The following is a 15435-nucleotide window of genomic DNA, read 5'->3' on the forward strand; positions in this document are numbered from 1 at the left end:
ACTGTGTACTGTGTTTTTAATGTGGTGTGTTTTGTCTGTCTATTATTTTTATGGTGGCTAAATGAGCACGTACATTGACAATCCAATTTCCCTGCGAGCATTAATAGAGTATAATTTCATCTGCATACTGTAGTTCATTGAGTTCAGCAGACATCAGTAATACACATACAAAACACCAACACACTCACGTCTTGTGTGACAGCGTGCAGCACTCCACTGTAGGATATGTTGGCGTTGAATCTGAACACCGCATCTGCAAAGTTTCCATCTAAGAGAGAGAGAGATAAATGCAGTTAATAACCTCAGCAATTCAGCTTGATTTAATATCAAACTGTCCCTACCAGGTCATCGGTAAAAAACACTGTTTTATGATTCCTCTGATAAGCAAAAGGCCTCTAAGACCAGGGAATGTGACCATTGATTTTGGTCTCACTCACTAGGGGGCGCTGCCAGGAATTTGAGGTGCAAGCTCTCTACTTCTTCGTCCACTGGCATGCTCAGTAGGCCCCAGCGCTGGCCCCTATGTGTGGGGGCCATTTTCACACACACGTCCCTGTTCCCCGACGCACGCACCCCGTCCAGCAGGCTGGCCATCAGCGAGTCCCTGCACGCACACACACACACACACACAATTATGTCAACAAGGAGAGAGAAGAAGAGATGAGGGATGGGGTTTGACATATATGAGACACACAGCAGATGTTAAAATGCATGCACACTTGCACGCACGCACACACACACAATTAAGTCAACAGAGAGAGCGAGAGATGGGGTTTTACACAAAAGAAACACACAGAGAAGCTGTTAAGTCAACAAAGAAAGACAACGGATGAGGTTACACGGATCATGACAAACACACACAAGCTGTGAAGTCAGACAAGGGATAAGGTTAAACACACGACACACACACGACACACACACACACACACACACACACACACACACACACACACACACACACACACACACACACACACACACACACACACACACACACACACACACACACGGTCTAAGCAGGCGACGACTATAGATGAGGTAGGCAAACGTGTACCTTTCCGTGGAGCAGTACTTCCTGATCTGGCCTCTGATGAACTCTATAGTGAACACCTGGGGGTTATCCACGTCAAAGATGAGAGCAAACACCTGCAGCACAACACACACACAGGAGGTCAACACACATGACATAGCGTTCATAGCGACATCTGTTGGCTCAGTCAATTCAATTCAAAATAAAAATAAATAAATAACATAAAAAACGTGGCTGGAGGCTATGATTATTATATTTTTTTTTTTTTAAAGTCCCTGGGAGAAAACTAGATATAATATAAGCAAATAATAGAAACCGAAATCGCAGTCCAAAACAGTCTTATTTGCCAGAGAGAGTACAAAGTTTAACATTGGTTTCATTGGGGAAGCATGCTTTTTGGCACCAGCTGCAGTTCTCCCCATGGCCACATGGTAAAGCTGGCTTCAAAATCTCTCGGCAGGATCGCTCCCCTGATTCTATTACATATAATTCTACAGTATGTGTCAGAGCAAGTGTTGCCGTCATAAGTAAAACCCACCTCTCCAAAGGGCTTGAGCGTGACTATGTTGTAGGAGGCGGGATCTCGCTCCACCAGACATGTCTCTGTCAGGGCCAGGATCCTCTTCACCGGCTCCTGGGAGGGACAAACAGCACGGTTAGTCTGAGTTGATAAGGGAACTTCCAGTGGATACCCCCACAACAACTCAAAGGGAGATGGATAGAGAGAAGGTCATTATGAGAGGGCGTGGCTGGTGTGAATTATCTGGTATATAACAGGCAGAGGGCAGTGGAGGAGAAACATGCAACACACATCAGTGAACATTTCAGTTTTCATATCAATCTAAAGGTGCCAGTGAGTCTGCCAGACAAAAGCGACAATGAAGCATTTGTTATCCAAATGAAACCAACATGTATAGACAGATCCTCTTTAGGGACCTCATAAAAGTGATATGAGAAATGTTAAAGAAACAGTGGTGGTTCTGACCGAGTGGCGTTTTGAGATCTTCTGCACGACAAACTCAGCGAGGGAGGTGATGCACTCGTCTGATCCATACTTCCCCAGTCGGTCTGTCACAAAGCCCTCGAACGTCAGGGGGTCCTTCCGCAAGCGCAGCATGATGCCGATGTAGTTCCCAGCATGCTCGATGGCGCTGCGGATGATCTCGTCCCTGTGCTCCGAGGCAAACAGGTGCTGAGAGAGGGAGGGAGGGAGGGAGGGAGGGAGAGACAGAAAGAGAGAACACATTTCATCAAACTCATAAACACATGTTCACACACAGTATGGGAATAAGTGATTAAACAACTCTGTAACACACACAGACACACACAGACACACACCAGTCTGCTGAAGCCGCCATAGAGGATACAGAAGCCCCCCTGGTAGTCGTTGACCTCGGCAAAGCCCTCTACAGAGCGGTAGTCGTAGGAACAGACCACCCGGTTGGTTTGGGGGTCTATCTGGTCGATGCCCCCCGGTGTCACCTCCAACCCCACACCCTTCCTCGTGTCGCTCCAGTGGTGCTTGTAACAGTTGTAGCGCTGAGGGGACACACATAGTGTATGTTAATTAAACAGTAATGCCAGAGAGGCCGGGATTTATCGTCACCGGTAGGGAAAGTTGTAAGGCACTATGCAGCGACAAGAAAATGACGAAGTAAATGATGAAGTATTTATTTTGTGATAGATTGTGGTGGTTTCTGCCTTGTGCTGAGAAATACAGTTCCCACAACTACAAACGTTGTCAAGGGAATGTAATATACAAATCTGATATTAGCCCTGACATTAGTCTTATTAAATCACAGCTCTGAATGCCTCTTGGCCAATCACAATGCTTGTTTTCATCAACCTTTTGCATAACATGAGTTATGATATGGATAATTGCATGATTGCACTGGGACAGTCTGATGAATTAGAGAGCTTAAAGAAAAAAATTGACTTAAAAATAACACATTTTACAACCAACAGTAAAATCTTTGTTTTCATGTCTGAGGCTGCCCTTTAGTGGGATTCCTTTTCTTATAATCAACAGGAAGTTGTATTGATCTGTGTGAGATGAAAGGCTGCCTTAGGGTAAGCTAGCTAGCTGCTCTCAATGCTCGACGGAAATGGGAGTGCGCTGATGGAGGAGAAACTAAGCAAACACAGAGACTCCCAGTTGAACACAGGAGAGGAGGAACTACAGTATTAGGGACTGCTCCACTGCTGCCCTTCCTCCTCCTCCTCCTCATCATCATTCTCACAGTATTCAATGTGACCCCTGGGGTGGTAGAGAGTGGGTGATATCTTTCTTTCGATTCGTTCAATCATTTGTTTATATCCTCCCACTACTCTCACTTATATGCTCTGTGTGGGTTCAAAGTCTTCAATGGAGCACTTCAGTCATTCATTAGCCGACTTTTTCATTGAAGTTCTCGTTCACTCTCTCACAAGAGACCATCTTAGTCCTCACCCTGCCAGTGATCTTTCCCTCTGAGAAGTCTGTCCTGAATCTCTGCAGAAAGAAAGACATCACATTAATCAAATATTATTTTTCTATATCAAATTCCTTCTGTAATACATAGTATTCTGGTTAGATAATGGAGGAATCAGATTAGATATAATGTTATGAATAAATATAACTACATTAGCAGATGCTGCTTGTCTGATTTGCATATACACACACTAGAGAGAGGAGCTTTGGCCCATCGGGGATTGTCATGGAATACGCCAGAATCATTAAAAGTTCTGTAGGTAACACCTCTTCAGCACAGAGATTTCATTACATCAACACATTTCCTGGAGTTTTATGCATGATGTGAGAAGCAGAGATGTCAAGGGACCTGTAATTTGCAAGCGCTAAAATATTTAGCTACATTTTAGACAACAAGCGTTTTTTGCTGCTATTTCGTTTTTCGCCTGCACAGCAGAAAGCTGAAAGCGTGACCAGTCAATGGAAATTAAAAGAGGTGCCATTAGCCCTAAGTGCACGTTCAAAAGCAAAACAGTGTTCAGTGTTTGTGTGTCTGTGTTTTGGTTATATAGTGGTGTTCCTAAAGCGTTGCAAACATTTAGTGTTGTTGTCTCTTACCAGTGCCTCTGTGAGCAACTCTGTCCGGTGCTCTGTGGAGAATTTGAGTGTTTCAGACTTCTTGCCGCTGCCCTTGCGGAATGTGAGGTTGAACTCGGTGCCCTGGCCCTTGCCCACCGGGGCGATGCCACAGATGTCCCCATAAGGCCACTGGGCACCAAGAGAAAGCAACACATCACTGGGGCAAGTCACAGTCAGTCACAGACACATCAAACTGACAGGTTATAGACATAACACCAAAACAACAAAGAATGCTAAACAACGACTAGGAATGTAACAATGCAACTCTTCATGACATTCAGTACTAATAGACTGTCACATACGCTTTGCAAGGGTTAGTTCATACGACTGAGAAGTAGAGAAAGCAGTAAGGGTGGGCAGCACACTGACCTGGTTTGTGACTTCTAGGGTGGCGGGGTTGTACGTGGTGATGCCATTGGTGCCCACTGAGAAGACTCGTTTGTACCTGGAACACAGAAGACAGCTCAGTCAGACCCTTACTCATCACCTGTCACACCTGTGACAGACAGCTACAGGGACACAGAGATGGCTCCACAGTGAACAGTGAGGGTGTACACCCTTCAGGCTGGACAACTGGAACGTAGGACTGTGTTGAGGGTAGATTTGAAGTGCTCTTGACGTGGTGTGGTATGTCTAGTGATGCTCGCTAATGAACCCTATCAGCACTCAAATCAATTGATGGCACTAACATTGTTCCCCATCAATCAGAGATCCAAATATACAGTCTGAGCTGAAAATAACCCATGACTGAAATAACAATATATTACGTCTAAGGGCATTGGACAGAGTGAGATGAGCAGGCCAGATGTGCCCAGCCCTGCCCATATCGGAGTTCACTGTGCCCAATACAAAGAGAGAAGTTATGGAAAACCTCTACTAAACCTATACTTTTGTCACCGGACACATATTTGCATACATGCTGTACATAAATCAAGTAGGTTTGAGCTAGCTAGCTATCTTTCTGACATTGTTGAATAGGACTGTTGCGTTAATGCAGAAGCCCAGGAAAGCGTGAGTAAGAGGCCTACTGCTTGTCACAGAGAGTGATTTGAAAAGTGCAACCACTGTGAAGCTGAGTAAGTGTTTGTATGCATAAGAGTGGACGCGGCCTGCGTCTGTGTCCTTCCGTGTGTGCGTCTGTGTCCTTCCGTGTGTGCGTCTGTGTCCTTCCGTGTGTGCGTCTGTGTCCTTCCGTGTGTGCGTCTGTGTGCTTGCAGGGAAGAAGTGAGGGAGTCTGATAAGCAAGCCAGCCGGGTAGACCCCGCCCCACTACCTCAGAGCCACTGAAGACTTTCCGCTAGGCTGCACCGCTGATCCCTATTCTTCACATCAGACCGCCTCACACACACAGCAGCAGACAAAGAGAGGCCGAGGCGAGCTGGACACTCACACAAAGAATAACACACAAGGGCTAGGCTAAGCTAAACCCACTTTACCAGTGCAGAACCAGTTCTCATAGAGTAGGCTACACTCTCACCTAAATGTTACAGCACTAGGACATTGAAACTGACGTGGTGAGAGAAGAACAGACAGATAACAACTCTGAGAAGAACATTTTGAGTGCATTCTCTCACCGCCCCCACATCTCTGTAATGCATCTCAGCTGATCATGTGTATTAAGTGATGCCCATAGCTCCCAAGCTAAACTCAGATGTCTCTCATGCTAAGCCCTTATACTGTACAATAACATATTTCACGGGTTGTTCAATTGGACATAAATGGGTGGAACCCTTTCTGGACAGCTTCTGATATGCTAACCATTCTGTGGTCACACAAACACTCTTGACTTCGCCAATTAAGCTGAATGAGTGAAGCAACAGATTTAGTGGAAAAACTGACACAACAGGAAGGAAGGGTGAACCAGCGAGTCCAGGGTGACAATCATGCCTTCCTTATTTCTACTACTCATTAGCCTGGTATTAGCCTACATTTCTCTCATAACCTGGTACACATTTATCGAAGTATAGATTGTTTTTGTTTTGTCAGCTTCACCACCACCCTATGCTCTATTAGAGTTGTCTATCATCAGTTGGTGAGAGTGGGAGTGATGAGAGTGTGTGAGCTGAAAGGAGCATATTTTCAGCACCTCTCAGGTCGCTGTTGTCCTGAACACATGCTCCCTGCACGCACACACACACACACACACACGCACGCACATGCACACACAGGGTGTGACAGGGTTGGAATCTAAGGTCTATTACTGCATCTCTGTAATAGACCAGCATGATAATACAGTAATTTCATTGCTCTTTCCCTCCATCCCTTATGCAAGCACTTCATCCTACCCTGAGCCAACTCTCCTTTCTTTCTTCTACTCTAAATCAGTACAATGTCTCCCTCCTTCCCTCCCTTTCTTTCTCCCTCCCTCCCAGTCCTTCTCTTCTCATCTTTCTCTCTCCTAAGTACCGGGCCCCTGCTCAGTTCCTAGGGCATCCCCCTGCATGGAGCCTTTGACCTTGCTGCTCAGTGGCTGGCTGGGCTGGGCCTTGTCACAGTCACACGGCTGGTTAATTATTCATCCTCTGTGGCTAGCTGCTCTCTCTCCAGGCAGGGAGGCACTCACCCAGCCAAGCCCAGCTCTGAACAGTCAGGCCAAGCCGATTGTGGCCCAGCCCTGCATACTATGGGACAGTTTCTCAAACTTTGATAACTCCTTGACTGAATAGTAGTCCATCTTTAATGGAGGGTATCCATTGAAAGTGCAATTTAGTCTAGGAGTTGGGTCAATCTGTGTCTGTCAAACCACCACATACACTTACATAGTCATACACATACATATTCTATCCTGATTGGTCAGAGGTGAGGTTATGTACAGTTTCTCTTCACAGAGAAACAATACAATGAGATAATGATTAATTTAATTGAATGTAATTTCCTCCATTCTTCCATGATCTCAGAGAATGCTTGACATCATAAAGGCACTGCTATCAGATTTAATAGGGAGTGTTATAACATGCCTCGCAGACATTGACAGTGATAAAAAAAATAAAAAAAATCTAGCCACTAGATATTTAATATGTGTGTGAGGGATACAGTACATTTCTCTATTTTGCTGTTTGGTACCTATATTCTCCTCTGTCCCCTCATCTGAGCCTTCAGACAATGACTTTAGAAGTGAATAGGCCAAGATGATGTTCTGTACAGTAAGACCATCGCTTGTCAAGATAAACTCCTGCAGACGGATGTCCTCAACAAGCCACAAGTGGAAATACTGAACAAGACATGAATTCCAAAGCCAAGCAGCTTTTCCATCAATAGATAACTACAGTAAAAAAAAACATGCATATTAAAAAAGTATGAGAGACTTTGCTGAGACTTTACCCCCTGTTGTGAGTCATGTCAGGTGACACTTGTTTCCTGGATAAAGTTCATGCAGTATAAAAAGATAATGCCTACTACACTGTACACAGCTTATAGGCCTTTTCCAGCTGCTCATACTGTACAAGGCTGGGCAGTGATCAGCACTAAAGGGCGCTAGGACACTGTCTACAGCTGGAAAATGAATTAATGTGTACCCACACACACACACACGCATGCACAAACGCACAGAGAATAGGCCACATTTGTCAATGGCCTCCTTGATAATTCCTCACTGTTGCATGGGACAGAGGGAGGCAGGGGGGAAGAAGTGTGGGGGGCGGCCGGTTATGGTAGATTGTGTTACAAGGGTGTAATAGAGCCAATGAAGGGTTTACTCTCCAATAAAGGCAGTTTATATGAGAGAAATCACAGGACTTCTAAGTGACAGTGCATAGTTCATAGCCCATGTCCCTAGCACAGCAGATATGTCTCTGAGGCTGTAACTGACCACTTCTTCATTCATTTGCCTATTACTGCTCTCTCTTTCTCACACGGTGTGAACTTACCCCACCAATTTTGCTTTCCTATCCTCCTCTCAGATTTCAAAATAACTTAGCACATTTAGCAACTTCCAGTGTCTGGTGTTATTATTGGTACAGTACAACTGCCTCTCTGGTTTACACACAGCGCACACACACCTCATTTAAAATCTAATAGAAATTGATTAATCATTTAGCTAGCTAACATGCTAATGCTAGGTTAATCCAGTATCTTGTAAAGCAACACTGAAACAGACACGATAATGGACTTAAGTGCACAGATGGACATGCAGAAGCCTCAGCCTAATGCAGTGTGGATAGAAATCTCGCCTAGCCTTTAAGTCTAGCCTAACTTTTAAGTAGACCTTTGACAAAAGCCTTATTTTAGAAAAATATCTCTATTTGATTGTATCTAAGAGGATGTGGTCTGTAGTCTGAGCCCTGATTGAATTAGGAAACAATAGAAGCAGTCAGTCAATCAGATTACTGAGCAATGGAGACTTCTTTCACAAGCTTCCAGTTGGTCATACTGTAGGCCTGATATTAGTTGTTACAATACCCAATCACTAGTAGTCTCTAGTCACAGATCCTATTAGGTGACTAGAACATCATCTTTCATCTTTGAGTTAACATAATGAACTCAAAGAACAAATAGAGCAAAACCTGAGGCTTTCCAAATGTGCCAAATTTTGCTGTGGCAGAACACTTTCCCAACAACTGTCAAAACCACTACAGAGGAAACTGTTGAGTTGTGTAGAGTGAATCCTTCATGCCTGGAGGAGAGAGGGTAAATCCACGGCACCAAGGACAGCAGGAATTCTTCATCCTTGATCCAGGCAGTGACGGCTCTGAGAGCAGGCCTTTGTGTACACCACATTGAGGAGCCTGTTAGCCACACTGCCTCTAAATCTAATACAGCCCTTACAAGCCAGCAGTCACAGGATTCTAAAAGAAGACATTACAGGCACAGCACCTAGGAGAGGATATAGGCTACTACTAGGCTTAAGAAACACAGAGGAGACTATTTTGTGTGCAACTGGTGGTGATGGAGAAGCCTTTCTTTTGAGGGTTGGAGGAGCTTCTTCCTCCAATCAGGAATGCCTTGTTGTACAGTCCTAGCCTATCGTTTAGGAGGGTATAATTAAAAGGACAAAAGTGTGCTTCTCACACAGGAAAAAGGGTCAGGCTAATCGAGGTTGATTGTAATTAACATTGACCTCAAAGGCAGACGTTCTGTATTCACAGCGAAGAGAAGAAAGGCTGTCTCGAACATTCTCTTGGATCCAAAGCCATTCAGTTCCCTAAAGCAAAAGTAAATATGCAAGGCCATACACCCCACCCCCCCACCCCCATACAACACCTCCCCCTTCTCTTCTTTCTCCTGACCTGCAGCCTGTCAATACCCTGACTAACCGTCCACTCCACACGCATCAACACATAGGTCCCTGGCGGACACATAAGGGGGCATTAGCCAGATGAATCCCTCAGTGAGGCTAATGCTCTCTAGTGCTGCTAAAGTTACCTCAGTCAATGGGGGCCCTAATGGGACAAAGCTATTTAGGAAGGAAGGAAGCCGGTATTGGTAATGTGATCCTGTGTCCACACTCACAGTCTCAGGTATAGCGTGCATAAACGTTCCTCGTTTATTGAGGGCTAACAGAGAAACGGGACCGGTTTCGTTTTTTTCTGCCCATAGAGGGCATTCACGATGTGAGGTCATTGTTATCCCTTACAGCTGACAGGATATTTGTATCCGTTTGTTTTGAATGTAGCTCAGATGAATTATCCAGTTAAATGCATTTACCATAAAACCGTATCTTATAAGCTATTTGGTGTGATGTCAGACTATATGCACATGGACTTACTCAGTAGTAGGTATTGGGGTTTCAGCAATTACCCAAATGGAAAACATTCTATCAAAAATCGGACTTCTTATCATGACAACAGTGATTTACTTATATCTCGTCCCCCTTTGACAATAAGGAAACGCACACACAATGGAAGCACTGAGTCAGGCATTTCTGGGCTTCCCTTGAGCTCTGGTGTTGATATGAGTGTGTCTGTGCTATCTACCTCACAACCACTAGGCTACGTTTGGAGTGGTGAGATCAGAAGACGAAGAAGGATGGGTATGCCATAACCTCACAGTACCTTGGTGACGTTCCTGAACATACAGTAGGTCTACAGGCCTGCATCTTGCTCTAATTTCCCTACCAAGTTCTATACAAATTATTAAAATATTCAAAAATGAATGAGGAGTAATGAAGGTGTGGTCCTACCTAGCCTTTACAGAAGTGAGAATACAGCCTAGCAGACGATCCTCAACAACAGAGAAAGGTGTCATTCAACCAGTGAAACCCCATCATATGGAGGTCTGGGGAAGGAAAGGTAAAAGAATAAGGTGTGGCTCTTACTTTCCCCTCCAGGAGTGTTTGGTGGTGTAGAAACAGGCCAAGTCTTTGTTGTCTTTGACGACATTCATCTTCTGGCAAGACCTGCAACACAGGAGAACAATGTCAGTGTGACAAATACAATGGGGATGACGAGTCAGACATTTTACAGTACACCTCATCGCATTGTTTCAATGAGTAGGCCACATACTGTACAGGCTGAGCAAAGAGAGTAAATCCAAAAATGCCAGGCAACTTTTATTTGAGCAAAATAGCATCAAGCACAGAATTAAGGGCATGAAATGAATTATGTGAAGACAGCACAGGTCAGTGGGAGGGATTCCCCTAGTGCTGCTATCTGAAGTCCACTAGGCCTCGTCATGTGAGCTGGGAAGAGGAGGGGAGGCAGTCGGACAACTAACACTCTATTGAAGTCAGTTAAGTCACAAAGGTACAACCCTGAACTTCACCCTTCATTACTGCACAAAGCTTAGGTTATGTCACACTCATGCACACACACATAACACTGCTGCATACACACTTCACACAGACACCCCACATTCAACACCTCGCTAGTAAATCCTTGTTGTCACTCCCTGGGCTTGGAGAGTCCCACCACACTGCTAACACATTCCACGCAAACGCTAAATAAACAATGTTAAACAGCAAATGAGAATCAAATCGACACTTTGAGACAGAGGTGATACTCCCTGACTGACTGCTGCTGCCTTCTCCACAGACGAGGCTTCTACTACAAGAGCCACAGGCAAAGTTAAGAGTCACTGTGCATGCCCTCTACCTTCACATGCTATTTACACTCAATTGCCCTCTCTCTCCTTTGACAGCCTCTGTGTGCACATTTTCACAGGCAGAAGAGAAAATGGCACAGGACTAGGCTACTTGCAGGCGTTGGGGAAGGAATTGCAGACACTGCAAAATAGAAAACTGCTTGTAAGTGGTCTTCACAACAGCAACACAAAAAAGCAACCTTTGAACAGGTCAAATAATTAGAGTGTTATTGATAATCTTGATAATCTTGAGGGTTGAGTTGTTGGGTCTGATATCCAGAAACCTCTCTAACTTTCAGGTCAAGAATCCTTCACTTCTGGAAACTAAATTAATTCTACTCCTGATTACTCTCCAAAGCCACAAACTCTATGCTCAACTCAACTATAAACTTGAAGTTGCAGTATAAGACATTTCCCTCTGAAAGTGGAACAATGGCCCTGCGCCATACATACAGCAAACCGAAAGGTTTCCATATATATTGCAAACAGTTCAAACATGCACACTGAAAACAAAAAGACAGTCAGAAAGACTACAGTACAGTACAGCAGAGTACAGTAGAGAAAAGGGAGAGTAGCAGTTGCTGCTCCTGCCCGGATGGTAGTAACCTCTCTCTGCTGGCCGTTGCTCTGTCACAGGGGGAACCTGTGTCAGCACTCTGCTCAGAATCTGGAAATAACTGACTTCTCTTTTCCTTCCTCTCCATTTCGCCTTGCAAATGCAGCAAGCAACAGCAAAATAAGTCCAAAAGATCAAGTCCAGTGTGCACTGTTGCACCCTCTTCAGAGGAAAAATGCAATCATGGAGGACTGCATGATTCGTAGTAAACTTCCAAGGCAATGTGACCCACAGTATGTGATGGGTGACATAGAATTTGAATGATACAGTAAGACACTAAAGTTAGGCTAATCACTAATCTACTTTAAAAGAGGACTGAATTGGAGTGAACAAAGCTAAAAGTAACATTCATGAGCAAATGTTTGCATCAACTGTTCGTCTGATGAATCTAATCGAGCAGCAGCACAACAGGGTCATTTTCAACAGGCATAGAGGTGACCACGTGCCTTCTACACTACACTGGAAGGCCGTGCAGTTTAATTCTGTTACTGTGATGGGGGTATAAAAAAAGGACAAGCGCAGATTCCAGGATATGGTCATGTGATGGCCCTGCCCTTCCCAGCTCCTCCTGTGTGTGTGTGTGTGTGCGTGTGTGTGTGTGTGTGTGTGTGTGTGTGTATCAATAGGCCAGCAGCACAGGTAACATCTGTAACAGACAAGGCTTTAGAGAAAATCACTTGACTGCACCAAGGAGGAGAAGCAAACAATAGACTGGTGCCATGTAGCCTAAACGTGCCCACTGCCAAGGGAAAACAATCAGCCAGGTACAGCTGCTGAAGGGATCGTCATGGCACACCTCACAGTGGGACACAGTAGGGGGGTTGTACCACCTGTGAGGGCAGAGTATGGGTTTCAAAGCACTGAGGAAGTGTTGACTGTGCAGAGCCTTACTGAAGGTTGAGTGACTGTGTAACCTGCCTACAAGTAATGTGTGTTGCTAGGAAATAGTACAATAAATACACATTTAACATTAAAATTGAATGTTACTGTTGCAGATTCAAGACTTAACAATGAGTTAATTTAATAAATAAGGAATATATACAGTATCTGGCATATTTGTCAGATAGAAACACAGTTTGCAATACATGTTTTTGCACACATTTGATGATTTATTTATCTGGGTTTCATACTAGCTTTGTTTAGCTAAGGGATCATATCATCAATCTTTGTTTACAACAGCTTTACTGTAGCATGCAATCAATAACTAATGGCCCCCTGCCTTTGAAGTTTGAACACTATTGATGATTGAAATGATGTAGGCCTAAATGGTGAGAATCAATAAGGCCTTTAACAATTCAACTCTAATACCTAATGTATAGTAACCTTATTTCAATCTCTTCTGTCAACAACACATTTATGTTCCTTAAATGCAGCCAAGAAGCACATTTGAAGGCCTATGGCCTTTGTCTTAGCAGCCAGCATGATTGTTGTCACTAAGCTAGACATTGAGGGACGAATTTACCATTTACTATAGAATGCTTGTGTACCACAGACCTTGTCCAACAACTGGCAAGACAAAAATATTAGCATTGAACTTAATTTGGATTACTTGTGGAATTTCCTACAAAATGAAGCTAATAATTTCACATGACTGTCTTGACTGCTCAGGGAACACAACCCCAAACCAGTAGAATATGCCACAAATACAGAGAGTTGTTGCTAATACATTCAGTACGAATTATGATTGCAAACTGTTTTTCATGAATACATCATATCACATATGGCACTTATATGGAAATGTGCAGTGTCAATAGCAAGCAGTCTGCTATAGCCTACAGTGTTTGAATCGTTACCTTCTAACCAGCTACCAGCTACCAATGCAATGTCCAAGACAACATGAACAAGTAGAAGAATGTATGAACTCTACGATTTGATAAAATAACTGCCGACTAACTTTGATCACACCCCGTTTGACAGCGGCTGAGTAGCTGGATGGGTCGCTTCTCTATGGCCACATTCGGTGGGTGCACCAACCGGGCCAAGTTGAGACAGAAAATCCTCTCTTTGCTAAGAAGAGAGCTGAGAGACAAGGGTCATTTCCGTGATGCACACTAGAGACATATCACAGTTTATGACAAGCGAGGCCTAGAAATGTCACAGCGGACTGTTTTTCATCAAGACACTTCAACTCGAAGGTATTTTTTGCAGAAAGGGGGAAGCTTCAAGCTAGCCTAGCCAGGCTAGCTGTACTAGCATAGCAAAGGGCTCAATCAAGGGATCTCAAACATGGAGGAGAGGAGTTGGAGAGTGGCAGTCGTAGATTTATTTACCTGTTTATTCGCTACCAGATGCGATTCTTTTCCGTCCCTCAACCCCCCACCCTCCAATGTACGTGGCTGATGTGTTTGTTTTCCCAATGCGATGTTTTAGCTGCTCAATTGCGCTCTCTTCACTCAGGTCTCAGGACGCTGCCATATTCCTGATATCAAAAGTGCATTACAGCGCAAGCGCGAGGCCTGTCTGTCATGAGTATGTCAGCTGATTGGTTTGCCAGGAAGAAGCGAAATGTCTGGCTAGAATCTGCCTCTACATGCAGATCTAGGAACAGCTGTTGTCAGCCTTTTACAAACCATAACCGTCGAGAGCCAAAATACATAGCTGACCTTAATTCAGTCTGTATATTGTATAGCCCACTGAAGCTGAGGAATGTATGCCTACAGTACAGGGATGGAGAGATGAAAGGAAAAATGCATGCTAAATTGGTTTAGAAAGAGATTGCATGAGCTATGCAGTTTTAATATTCTTATCTCTTCCTCTAGCTATCAGAAGCTTCTGTATAACTAAACCAAATCCTCTTTCAAAGTATTAGTATTATCAACGTGTCAGAGCTCTAACAACCAAACTATACTGAGTCATTCAAATGATCTAACATCAGAATATGATCTGGAGTGTGAGCAAGAGGTTTTTCAGCGTAACAGCAGGTGTTCGCCTTCTACCCTAATGTTTTATTCCAGATTTCATAAACCTTAATTTTTTGCATTATCTTAATACTTTCCCCGGAATGAAGTGATTCGAAAGTAAATTAAATCAATCTATCTTTCTATGACTTTGCTCGAGATTAAAACAGAGAGGTTTTATGTAAAATGTCTTCCATCCTTTATTCAAGAGGTTAGTAGCGCCCTCTATAGAAATTATCCTAAAACTGCAGCTATAGTCAAAATTGTGGATAGTAGTCTACTCTCCCTGAATGATGTTGTCAACAAGCCAATCCTAACCAAAGGGATTAAAACATGTTGTTGTTTGTTTTCTCAAAATTACTTAAATCGTATAACATAGATGAACTATTTCTGTTACTACAGTGCATTTTTATTTTTTCTGACCATTGGTAATACTATAACAACTGACTTCAATGACCTACTTGTGTTAATATATAATAATAATATATGCCATTTAACTGAGGCTTTTATCCAAAGCGACTTACATTGCAGTGAGTGCATACATTTCAGTATATATGGTCCCAGCAGGAATCAAACCCACAACCTGAGTGTCATGCTCTACCAACTGAGCCACAGAGGAACTTCAAACTGTTAAGTTTTATTGCTTTTTATCTAGGCAACAAGACGTAATAAATGTGGACCTGCCCCCTTAGAAGATACATTATGATTCAAAATGGTAAAGTGGCATGAAACTCAATCAAATTAATTTCTTCTGGTTTTGACTCCAGCTCATAAATGCATTGTTGAA

The 15435-nt window shown here is 43.6% G+C and overlaps 1 protein-coding gene across 2 annotated transcripts in view; it reads right to left on the bottom strand.

The window, feature by feature from the left end:
• The window catches only part of dnajc13 (DnaJ heat shock protein family (Hsp40) member C13), a 34684-nt gene extending 20548 nt beyond the window's left edge, over positions 1 to 14136 (bottom strand). For both annotated transcript variants that reach the window (XM_083697509.1, XM_083697508.1), the window contains exons 1-11: positions 14022 to 14136; positions 10372 to 10452; positions 4488 to 4563; positions 4098 to 4247; positions 3480 to 3521; positions 2369 to 2569; positions 2016 to 2222; positions 1569 to 1664; positions 1055 to 1146; positions 438 to 604; positions 189 to 268 (exon numbers count right to left, since the gene is read on the bottom strand). In XM_083697509.1, the coding sequence (XP_083553635.1) occupies positions 189 to 268; positions 438 to 604; positions 1055 to 1146; positions 1569 to 1664; positions 2016 to 2222; positions 2369 to 2569; positions 3480 to 3521; positions 4098 to 4247; positions 4488 to 4563; positions 10372 to 10439 (1179 nt within the window). In that variant the 5' untranslated portion in view covers positions 10440 to 10452; positions 14022 to 14136. The remainder of the gene's footprint in view (positions 1 to 188; positions 269 to 437; positions 605 to 1054; positions 1147 to 1568; positions 1665 to 2015; positions 2223 to 2368; positions 2570 to 3479; positions 3522 to 4097; positions 4248 to 4487; positions 4564 to 10371; positions 10453 to 14021) is intronic.
• Positions 14137 to 15435: the final 1299 nt, after the last annotated feature.

Source organism: Argentina silus, assembly GCF_951799395.1.
Source record: "Argentina silus genome assembly, chromosome: 1".
In the NCBI taxonomy this organism is placed as follows: Eukaryota; Metazoa; Chordata; class Actinopteri; order Argentiniformes; family Argentinidae; genus Argentina; species Argentina silus.